At 39.4% G+C, this 12,505-nt stretch overlaps 1 protein-coding gene across 1 annotated transcript in view; it reads left to right on the forward strand.

Annotated features, from left to right (window-relative positions):
• TRHDE (thyrotropin releasing hormone degrading enzyme) overlaps nt 1-12,505 on the forward strand; it is a 619,915-nt gene that overhangs the window by 374,211 nt on the left and 233,199 nt on the right. Inside the window, exon 6 of the mRNA XM_083182555.1 lies at nt 9,058-9,195. Coding sequence (XP_083038681.1) covers nt 9,058-9,195 — 138 coding nt within the window. The remainder of the gene's footprint in view (nt 1-9,057; nt 9,196-12,505) is intronic.

Genomic DNA, 12,505 nt, shown 5'->3' on the forward strand with positions numbered 1-12,505 from the left:
TGTAACTTGTGCAGAGAGAATTAGATTTGGGTGGGGTTTTTCTTCATAGTGAGATCTATATTGCAGTGTAAAATCATGCAGTCAGTATTTTCCCTGCACAGAAACAAAATAACTCACCCAAATCTAATTCTCTCTGCACATGTTACATCTGCCCCCCTGCAGTGCACATGGTTTTGTCAGAAAGAATGAACTAGAATAAACCCCTTAGAGACTTAAATATAGGCCAAGACAATCCACCAGTACAGAGAGGTCTGGGTTTGCAGTGGGACTTGTTGCATGATTCCTCCGGCTTTCAAGTAACTTGTGCAGATAAGCCATTTACCAAGTGGAGAGTCAACTCAGTGGTGAACAGCCTATATGATCAACTTGGGATTTGTGGCACCCTTACCGTGCAAGGCAAATTTCTGTTAAGACAGCTCTCAGAGTTTATTGAGGAGTGGGATGCTCCACTGCCTACAGATAAACAGCAAAGGTGGGAGTCTTGGAATGAATCTCTACAAGCCTTCGATGGGATTCACGTACCAGGATGTTACACTCCAGCATCTCTTGCTGCAAGTCAGAGAAAGAAAATCCACCTATTCTTAGATGCATCTACTGAAGCCATGGCAGCTGTCACCTATTTGAAGGTAACAGACTCTTGTAATAAAACTCATGTTGGATTTCTATTTCTATCCCTAAGCTTGAATTTTGTGGAACTGTACTGGCTATAGAGATTGCAGACTTTATACAGCATGAGTTGGATATTCACATAGATGATGTTCAGTTTTACACAGATAGCAAGGTCGTTCTGTGTTATATAAGCAACCAGACAAAATGCTTCTATGTTTATGTCAGTAACCACATTGAAAGAATCAGGAAATCCTCTAAACCTGAACAATGGCTCTATGTTCCATCCCATCTTAATCCTACAGATTGTGCCACCAGGCCAGCATCTGTTAAAGCCTTTAAAAATTATTCTTGGTTGATGGGTCCAGAGTTCTTGCAGAACCAGCCTGAAGAAACTTCCATACAAGATTTCCTCAGTCTCCAAGTCCCTGACAACGACCCAGAGATTCATCCTGAAATGAGTACCCTTATCACCAAGTCCAAAGATACATTTGGCTTGGGTTGTCATCGCTTTGAACGCTTCTCCAGATAACTAAAGCTTGTACGTGTCATTGCAAGGCTTACCCATGAGACTCTAACCCAATTTTTGGCTGAACTGGCTGCTATTGTCAATTAAAGACCTCTTATTCCTGTATCCCTGGATCCAGAGACCCCTGTTATTCTCACTCCAGCAACTCGTCTCACTCAAAAACTTGGAACTGTTCCTAGTCCACCTGAAAACCTTACATCTGGTAACCTATATCAGAAGAGGTGGAAACATGTTCAACATCTCGCCAACTCTTCTTCAAGAACTTTGTTTCATCACTGGATGCGTGCTTGAAAGACTTGTCTTTTGGACTACTCCATCTACACAGTCCAGTATTGTTGTGTTTTGCATTTGTGTATTTTGTCTTTCAGATCAGAACCTTTGTTGATTATCTTATGGACATTAATCCATAATGTCAAATGATGAAGTGAAATCCTAGGATTCCAGAAGGGGAGTGTGCTGCCCTAGTTAGGGTTCTAAAGTTGAATCCACCATTTTGTATGGATGTTAATTGATATATTGTTCTTCTGTATTTGTTATCCTTTGCTGCCATCTACTGGACAGTTATAATAACCTCTGTAAGATATATATGGATGTAGTAATTACCATATGTATGTGTCATGTTACTTCTCCTCTTCTGTGAGCTCACTTCCAGTTCCTGTGTTTCTCTGGGTGCACACATGTTATCTTGAGCTGCAGAAAGTATTTTGCGGTACTCTTTACTTAGAAGGGCGCCCACGATTTTGATCGTGGGCATCGTTAGTAAAAAATCTCGGGCATCTCGGGCATTGAATGCACTAAAAAATCGGGTGCGATCAACCGACGAGATGCCCGAGATTTCCCATAGGGAACAATGTTAAATGTCTCAATTGACCCAATTTTCCTGTTCAATGCCTCAATTGACCCGATTTTTCCATAGGAAACAATGTTAAATGGGCCACAGAGGCCAAATAGGCACCCTGAAGTGTATAATGGCCACCCGAATTGTTAACGCCACCCCACGATCAACGTCAACCCGATGCGTGGCGAGCGCAGCGAGCCCGTGAGGGGCGGCGGTACGCGTCCTACGACCTTTTCATACCCCCACTATCCACGTCGGCGTGGAGTTGAGAATAGAAAGTGTGGCGAGCGCAGCGAGCCACCGAGCCCGAAGCGTGGCGAGCGCAGCGAGCCCCGCGAGGGTACGCGGACAGCTGTGAAGCCCGCGAGGGGACGCGGATACCTGTGAAGGTATCCGCGTCCCCTCGCGGGGCTCGCTGCGCTCGCCACGCTTCGGGCTCGGTGGCTCGCTGCGCTCGCCACACTTTCTATTCTCAACTCCACGCCGACGTGGATAGTGGGGGTATGAAAAGGTCGTAGGACGCGTACCGCCGCCCCTCGCGGGCTCGCTGCGCTCGACACGCTTCGGGTTGACGTTGATCGTGGGGTGGCGTTAACAATTCGGGTGGCCATTATTCACTCCAGGGTGCCTATTTGGCCTCTGTGGCCCATTTAACATTGTTTCCTATGGAAAAATTGGGTCAATTGAGGCATTGAACAGGAAAATCGGGTCAATTGAGACATTTAACATTGTTCCCTATGGGAAATCTCGGGCATCTCGTCGGTTGATCGCACCCGATTTTTTAGTGCATTCAATGCCCGAGATGGCCGAGATGGGCGCCCTTCTAAGTAAAGAGTACCTATTTTGCTTTGACCTCTATATGTCATCTCCCAAGGTATATCTGTGCATCATCTCAAGGTATAGCAATAAACTACCCCAAGCATTCCATTGTATCTTCCTTACTGGATCTTTACATGCAACTGGTGTTGCTAAGGGAATGAGCATAGCAAGTTCACTATCTTTCATTGTTTGCATAAGGGTTGCCACTCACAACTATCAGAGACTTCCTTCACGTGCATCATGGCAGAATAAAGGTAGTCTATTTATTTTTCATTGTAAAGCCAGAGTCTGCATACATTTTATCATGGTGACAGCTAAATACTTAAAAAGAACTACAACCTTCTAAAACTATAAAATGTAATTGCAATGATGATAAATTAGATATTAGTAGCATATATTTGTAGTAGCCAACAGCAATAGAATGTTTATTTTTTTATATTTTAGTTTACTTCATCAGGTGTGGTTCAAATTACATATAAAAATATAGTTCAAAAGTATAGTTTACATCAACCAACCTCCAAAAAATCTATTTATTAATTCAGGAAGGTGTTATCATTTATTTATACAGAATAAGTGTATTCAGTTGGATTTTACATATAGGAAGACAATAATTAAACAAGACTGGGAGAAAGCAGAAAAAGGGCAGTATTCAATGTTGCACGCTATTTCCGACAGGAGAAATAATGCCTGACACCTATTCAATGCTGCCTTTTTTAACAGCATTGAAGGTAAATTTCACAAAACAGATCAGACTTTAAAACAAGTTGGATCTGGTTAATCGGAAGTGACCATGGATTGTCAAATTTCCGGCTGTTTCTTGACAATCTTCGATTGTTTTTGCTGACATGCCCACTTTTCGCCACTCGACAGGAGGAACATTGAATTGAAGTTGTCGAGTTGCAGGCCACCTGACTGAAAACAGCACAGAATTCTGACTGCTGGGACGTTTCGATAGTCGGAATCCCACATTGAATGTGCCCCAGAGGTGTAAAAGGGCCCTGCACACAAACAAGATGGTTTGGCATTTAGTGCTTGAAAGTTTTGAGACTAAAGGAATATCCTATTGTTCAAAGAAGTACATTACGCAGAGTAGGTGTAGTTTATACAAAGTGTTGTAATTTGAATAGGTGCAAAAAATAAGGAAATGTGAATGAAAGATGCAGTTTTTTTGTAGATTAAAGGGGTCAAGTTGGGAGATGTTTTGAAACGAGAGATGTACACTGTGTTAGCATAGTCGTGTTTATGGCTTTGTTTATTATTGGAAATATTTTATATATTATTTAGTAAAATATAGGCAGCCAATGTAAAACATGACAGACCTTTGCACTTAGAACATTTTGCAAGAAAAAAGTCTAGTAGTTGAATTCAAAATGGATTATATTGGTGAAAGTCTACTCAGGGAAAGCCTCTTGCAACAGTCAATACAAGAATTTATGAGTGCATGAATGAAATTTCTAGCACTGTCTGTATTTTTGTGCATATACTCAAAATATTTCTAAGATGTATTTGTGCACATTTATTTGATGGTTAGGGCTGCAAATTTGTTCATTAATTTCTATATAGAGAATAATAGTATTATTATTATTATTATTATTATTATTATTATTATTATTATTATTATTATCACCAAGGGCCCATAAGTGTAGAAATCATAGTTGAATTACTATATTTAAATTTGTTCTCAGAAAGCTTAAGATGTATGTGGAGAAAACATATAGTTTTACAGTGTGCTCTACCCACTCAAACCTACATTTATTTACTGTTTCTATTTATATGTCTATTAAAAAGCATTAAAATTTGAATGCATTGTAGAGTTGTTCATTGGAATTGTCAACTGCATCATTATACACTGCATCACCACACATGAAGAAAGTTAAATGTTCCGGTTTTATTTTCATTAAAAAAAATGAATTGGTTTTACCTGCTTCGAAAATGTCAAACATTACTGGCATAGTCCTCAACGTTTGACAAGAGCAAAATAAAAGAAGATGAGTTTTTCATGGCAGATCTTTTTGCCTTAATGGCACAAGAACGTTTCCAGACCTTCAGCATCATTAGTCTAAAATGACAAACACCAGCTGTTTGCACGTTTCTCTTCCTCTCCAGAGGAAACATCATGAATAACATAATCTGGAAAAGATAATACACATTTATTTTGATCAAAGTTAACATTGCCATAATATTCACAGACAAAGTGCCCTTAAGTTCTTTGATTATGGAGATCACTGAATAAAAAGAAAAGTTTTTATTGATCACCATGTGAATTTCTAGCTTAATTTTGAACTCAAACTGGTCTGCATGCCTCTTTACTTCTATGTCTTTCCTTCAAGAACTAAATAAATGTTATATTGTGCTTAGCTGGGATATCAATTAAGTTATTCAGAAGTAAGACACTGAGGGGTAGATTTATGAAGCAGTGATAAGGGAGGAGAAGTGATACAGTGCCTGGTAATTTATCACCAGCCAATCAGCTCCTATTTAAACCCAGCCTGTAACTTAACAGTCAGAAGCTGATTGGCCAATGATAAAGTACCAGGCACTTTATCACTTCTCCTTTCTTATCACTGCTTCATAAATCTACCCCTAAGAAACCAAGTAAGATTTATGGTCAGTATAAAAAAATATGTCAGCTTTTGTGAGACACATGGAGTGCATAGTTCTGTAAAGCAGACCAATAAGAGCAGGGCAAGATGGCAAACAATACTTGTGGAAGTATGGAATATATACATACTTTTTAGTGATGTGTGGGTTAGGGTTTATCTGGATTTACTTGGATTCTCAAAGCAGGCTCTTATTAATTATCGAAAACATGTGACAGCCGATAGCCAATAAGATCCAGCTTTGAGAACCGAGTAAATCTAGGTAAAACCAAACTCGCACATTTCTACTACTTTTACATTGGGGCATAATCTGAAATGTCCTTTTGTTGAACTTTGTCTTGCCAATGAACAGCTTGCTATGCTGTTTTATCCTGTGCTCTGACAGAAAAGGCAAGGGATGTAAGACTGAAACTAACAAAGAGGACAGAAGAAAAAAAGATAATCCAGATACATGAGAGCAAATGAAGTATGCAAAGCTAAATAGAAATTCCAACATAAAAACACAATATGGTTGACGATTAAAGTGCCTTGAAAGTAGAAATATCAAAACATATCCACTGATTAGATAAAGGAGAGGCTGCTTAGGATGAATATTTAAAGCCGTATTGTAGCTCCTTTGACATATTCTCTACTCTTAGAAATGACTGGGGAAACAGGCATGTTCTATTATTGGTCAATGGCCGTTTATGTTATAACTTTTAATATGTATATACTTTAAAACAAACTAATATCTATAGTGCACTACAAATCAGAGCTCACTTGTTTCTTCTTTTTTCCCCACTTCTATATCTGCATTCTGCTCTTAGCATGTTGGCAACTGTATTTATAGGCACACTTTCACCCATCTGTTATGATTGGTGCTGCAGTGCTTCATACCCCCCAACATGACCCTCTCCAGGAAGGACAAAATGCTCTGCTCCTGGACTTCCCTGTAAATTTATGATTGCCATCACCTGTGGAGAAACACCTTTTCTTATCAATTAACCTGTTCATACCAGGTGATGGCAATCATACATTCAGAGGGAAGTCCAGGAGCAGAGCACTGTGTCCCTCCTGGAGAGGGTCATGTTGGGAGGTATGGTGCTTATCAATGTCTGAAAGTACCTCAAAGCCAGACATTGCCACCAGCTGCTTGTTTACTACAATCAGTATCTTCTTCTCCAGGTCATGTTTTTGGTAAGCTGTTTGTCCAGACTTTATCCCATTGGTTCTTAAGGCTTTTTTAGGTTCCCTCTGGACTACAACTGTGTTTGGAAATGTTTGTTCTAAACCAGTGTACAGATCATGTATTTTCCTGTTGGGACCCAGATTTTGTTGTGCCTCTGTCCCCAGGTCTCTGACTCATTCTAAGTCCGATATGCAGCTCTATTTTTTCTATAAATACAATATTTGGTAATGTACCTGAAAATAAACACTGTGTAGCTGCAATCAAAGTACAACAGCTCTCACCTACAAAGAGATTGTAGGGGGTATTAGTTAGTATAGAATCACTATTCTTAGTGGCCAGGAGAGAGTATTTGGAACATGTATATAATAAATTGACAGCAACACTAAAATAATACACCAGAAGAGTACCAGGTGGGTCAGGCCTGTGAAGGTGCGTACACACAGGGGCGATTTTGTGCAATATCGCGGGAAATATGGTCGCTAAGCAACCATATTGCCCACTATGGGTGAGCGCTCCCGTTTTTACCCCTGTAGTGATCGCTGGTTGCAGGAACATGCTCCTGCGACCAGCTGATTACCACTGCCGGGCTCCCCCGGCAGTTTCTTTTTCATCAGCGACCATCTCTGGTCGCTGATGAAAAGGAGAAACTGAGCAATATATCTCCCACGTGTGTACGGGGCTTAAGAGGTGCTAGCATTCTTATGAGACACTCATAAACATTGGTTTACAATATATATTTTTTTAAATCTAAGAACAAGAACTTAAAGTATACACAACATAGTTCTTTTAATTCAATATCTAAAAGCTGCTTTGTATAATCACTATACAAAGAACTATAATAAACAAATCTACCATCTTCCATTAATACTACATTTCTTATAATACATCTGTCTTAAACAATTATTTGGTATAAAGGGGTAGTACTGCAGTTTTCTAAATAATTAGTTAAATAATTGATCTGTTATTCTTATAACATGACATAAACTATATTACAGCATTTCGCTGCAAAATTATATTAACTTGACGTTGCTATACATTGTACTAACATGTGTAGAAATAAGTTGTAGAATAAATTAGAATAAATTCAGCAAAAGGTGAGCATCTATTACATTGTACAACCTTGAGTAAATGAACATCTGAGCTTGTATGTCATTACACTTACAGTATCTGTTTTATGACTTTACTCGGTTTAAATATATTAATGATTCATAATTGGAATTTGGAAAAAAGCATAACAGTTCATTATTATATGGCATATCATCGTCAAATATTTCAGGTGAACTTGCTTAATTTAAAAATGTTTAACTGCTGCTCATCTTTTGGAGAACAAATCTTGAATTACAATATAATAATTCCAATTATGAATATATTAGAAATGGATATCTGTGCATAGCTTTAGAATGTCATCCAAGAAAGTATGTTCATGACCTGTAATCTAATCTAGCTTTTAAATATAATATTTAGCTTTACATATTATTTACTCTTTGGAATTACAGCAGCATGACCTCTGTTCATCTAGTATAACCTCACAAAAATTAAAGTTTTGATGATCAAATACAATTTAAAACAGTTCTCAAAGATATATTATTGTAATATCAGCATTTACATTTTTATGTTAATATCACAGGATATTTATGCCTCAATTTGTACTATAGTTCTCAGGACAGGACCATTTTAACATATAGGGGGCTATTCAATCACCGGCGAAAATCTCCTGAGGGGGAGATGGCTGCCGGGTCCTATTCAATGCTGTCTTCCCCGACAGCATTGAACAGGGTATCTCGGCAGAACAGCCTGACTTCACAAGCAGTCTGGCACGTTCTGCCAAGAACGGCTGGGCAGTGACGAGCTTTGGCTGTAGCTCACCTTTTCTCAGCAGCAACTCGCGGCCACACCCCTTTCTTGTCCCACTGCCGGATGGGACATTGAATCCCGCCTGCGTGTTCTCGGTCAAGCAGCCTTGACCCCCAGATTGAATACCCCCCCATAGGCACACTGGGCATCTGTCCAATGCCACCCATTTCTAGGTGCATTTGAGGTGGGTGCTGGTTGCTATGGGCAACATCCCATGTTCAGTATAACTCCACTCTTAATTTTTAAAAATCCTGTTGTGACCCTACAGATGTCAATTTACCAGTAAGACACCAAAGAAACATTTTGGATTTTCTAGTATTGCTACTGGGATCCATAAATATTTATATGGTTTTTAAATTCTCTTCACAGTTATTGTTATTTTTATTGTTACTTTTATGTACCTCAGAATACTGTCTAGCACAAAATGCCATGCAAAACAAAACATGTAATCTAATAAAAATGATGTAAATGTTTCTTGTAATGTCATAAATTTATATTTATATACAGTAAAATCTATCTATCTATCTATCTATCTATCTATCTATCTATCTATCTATCTATCTATCAAAATGGGAATGGAAAGTAGAAAATATAAGACCATGCCAATTAAACTAATGCTAATGTCATTGTGTAAATATTTCAGGAAAAACAAAGGTTTCTGACAGATGTCCTACATGAAGTGATGCTAATAGATGGATTGGCCAGTTCACATCCAGTTTCTCAGGAGGTTCTAAAGGCTACAGATATCGATCGAGTGTTTGACTGGATAGCATATAAAAAGGTACGAAAAATGGTAAACGTTAAAGTGTTTTAGACATTGACTTAAAGGGTGTAATCAAGTAAAACAAGAAAGAAAGCTTTGTCTTGTATACAGTATGTGCAGAGAATGAGTCTGTTATGTGACCCGGGCATCCATTGGGGAATTGCCCTCCCCTGCACCTACTGTGCATATACAGAGGGAGCTGCTCTCATTCAGTGTGGGTCTCGTGGTCGGATTGCAAGCTCCCGCCAGCTACCGGAAGGGGACGTGCACATGAGACACTCGTGCATCCCCTTCTGACGGAGCTCCACGCCAGTCCCTGCCACCTCCCCGCACCCCCTAACCCTGCCCATTTACCTGAAGTGAAGAAGGGCAGGGTTTGTGTCGCCCGCCGCCTGAAAACTGTGATGCTTGTGCGTCCCAGTCAGATGGAGCGCCTCTCCACCAGCGCTCACTAGCAGGGGCATTCTGGCAAGCCCCACCTTTTAAACTCAGTGGATGATTTCTGATTTATTATTGTGCTGCTGCAGACACATCTGCTATCCAACAAGCTTAGACTCCTCACTGATGTTGAGAGGAAACATGACCATGCTGAGCCTGCTGGGACATCTCTGAACCACAGCCACAAATCCTCCCAGCCTCAGTCTAGAGATGGTGATTGCATACCAATGGTTCTTAACAATCAATGTTTTTGTTCTGATAGTAGTGTTTTTCGATGCCAGCATCCTGATGTTAGCTATGATTGAATGGTAAACATTTGATGGTGTTGTGAAGGTTCTGTCCCCAGCAAGCCACACTGCAGATGTTGAGCATGCCAAAAAAAATTCTGTGCATGCACAAATCATATGAATTTTTTTCTATCGAATTCTTTTGATAAAATGGTCAGTTACCATCTTACCAAAAGATTCGATTGCAGATGCCCAGCCATAATTTAATGATGGGCTTTCGATGTACATCCCTATATCAGTCAGTGAAGAGAAATGAAACAGGAGAGCAAATGTGTCGCAGTATTGCAGCACTCTGCTGACGGTGAATCATTCCTTTTCATCAGTAGGAGCGGATGGTTTTTTTTTTAAAACTTTGTTATGGAGCCCACCTAGGTCTAGTAATGGCCCATAATTTTAATTATGATATATTAACCATCATGACATGGTGTGTACCTCACATATATTATGTCCATTTTCCCTCTATTGAAATGTTCAAATCTGAGAAATTTTGCTTCTTTAGTCCTTCAATAAATGTCCCAGACAACCTCATCTCCATGTGTTTTATTAACTTAAAGTAATGTTGCTTACGTTGAGTTCCAGTACCTCATAAAAGGCAAAATAAGACATTAGTTTTTATCTTTTGCAACTGAAAAGAATCCGGTACTTACAATAATACTGGTAATAAGACTGAGTCCAGCAAATTAGTGTAAAATGGCAGAAGAATCTTAATGGTCAAAAAGGAAAAAGGAAACATTGATGGTCAATCAATAATACACTGCAAAAGTTTATGTGAAACCATTCTATAATAGGTTTGCTTTTATACCATTCGTACCTGTGTTTATGCTAACATGACTTCACAGGGGAGTTTTTCTACACAACTATATAGCTGATAAATTAGGGGAGGGTGATAATGAATTAAAGGTAAAATTCAAATACAGGTTGAGCATCCCTTATCCAAATATCTGTTATCAAATTATTCCAAAATACTTTTTTTAATTTTGGCTAAAAACCTACTGCGAACATCTATAACTGGCACTACTGGGGAAATAACATGTAACTTGCACTAAATATGTGCAAGGACATGATTGCTTGGCATTGAAATTCAGTGTGGTTCTCCAAGTCCCTGCATGTGGTGCAGGCTTGCTGGGACTTGTAGTTTCACAACATTACACAATAGTTTTATCTAATATTAACCATTTATCAGCTCAGTGCCCACCACCCCAGGGGCACTGGGGACAACGCTGGGCTTCAGCAAGGCCAGGGGTAACTCTGGATGGGGGGCTTTATTGGGGGTCCCCACTCCTCCAGGGTCCCTGCCTGGGCTGACCAGATATGAAGATGAATGCTTTGGATGCGAATTGAGGTGTGATAAAAAATGGACAGGTCAGAATGTGCTATTTTCACAGCAAAAAGTGCTATTCTTACTGCAGTTCGCATCCTATTAAATGTGCGATTTTCAGAAAACTTGTCTCCAAAAGTCGAAAAATCGCATCCTATTAAATGTCACCATTGATTTGTTTTTTAAATTTTACGTAAAAAATATCTTGAAGTTTTATTTAATTTTACATAAATCATTTTTCTGGAGATACTTTATTAATTAAAACTACTGAACCAGATGAAGAACTATATTTTATATAGAATACAATAAAACCTGAGACCCTTCATTTTTGTAAGCTCATACCGTCGCATAGATGTATGTAGCGAAATATACAGAAATCTCTTGGAAATGGTATTGCATCTTTTTGCAATGTTATACTTGGTGAGGTGAGGTACCCATAGAAGAAAAATAAAATCTCGAGTCTGTACGTGCTATGACTAGAATACATTTTACCCAGTGTGAATGTCTATAGGTCTGTAATCAGAACTGCAGATTTTTGCGCCTTAGCAATCAATGTATGCTGGTTAAAATGATTACAGATTGACTTTATACAGTTTCAGATAAAGAACATCTCAAAAAGGGGTCCTCTCTCTGTGAGAAATAGTTTTAGGATAGGATAAATAGGATTAAATGAGTAAAGTCTAAAGTAAAAAAAAATAGATTTATTTTGAATAGTGATTTATTTCAAATAGTTTAAATATCCTTTGTTGAATAACATTTATCAGCTTTTTCAGAGCATGCAACGTACAGTAGCTGCCATTTGAAATATTGTTATTGATGTATTTTTTTTATTGATGTATTTCTACCAGTGGCGCAACTATGCGCAGGGAATGCAACTGCTATGGGGCCCAAGCCTTTGGGGGGTCCAAGGGCTCAGCAGGCAATCCCCTGCACCCTTTAGAATCTTTTATTAAGTAGTGACTCTGCAGCACTGTCATCCTGTACATTATTTCTTCCCTCTGTACCCCCCCCCCCCCGCCCACCCTGCTGCAAGTGGCTATGGTTTGGACAATGAAGGGGAAGGCTAATCCAGCCTCTGCTCTCCCCTTATCCTACCCCTCTCTGACAATGTCGGGGCTCAACGTCACTATCTGGTGACCAGCCCTAGTGTGAAAATGATACAACTGTCATACTGCTGGCTCTTTGTTGGAGACCTGGGCTGGCAGTGCTGATTAGCCAGAGACTACAACCCAGCACTGATCTGGAAACCAAGTGCTGCTAAAGAGACCTGGCACTGCAGGTGGTG

Source organism: Crinia signifera, chromosome 4 (genome assembly GCF_055691185.1).
Source record: "Crinia signifera chromosome 4, ASM5569118v1, whole genome shotgun sequence".
Classification (NCBI taxonomy): domain Eukaryota; kingdom Metazoa; phylum Chordata; class Amphibia; order Anura; family Myobatrachidae; genus Crinia; species Crinia signifera.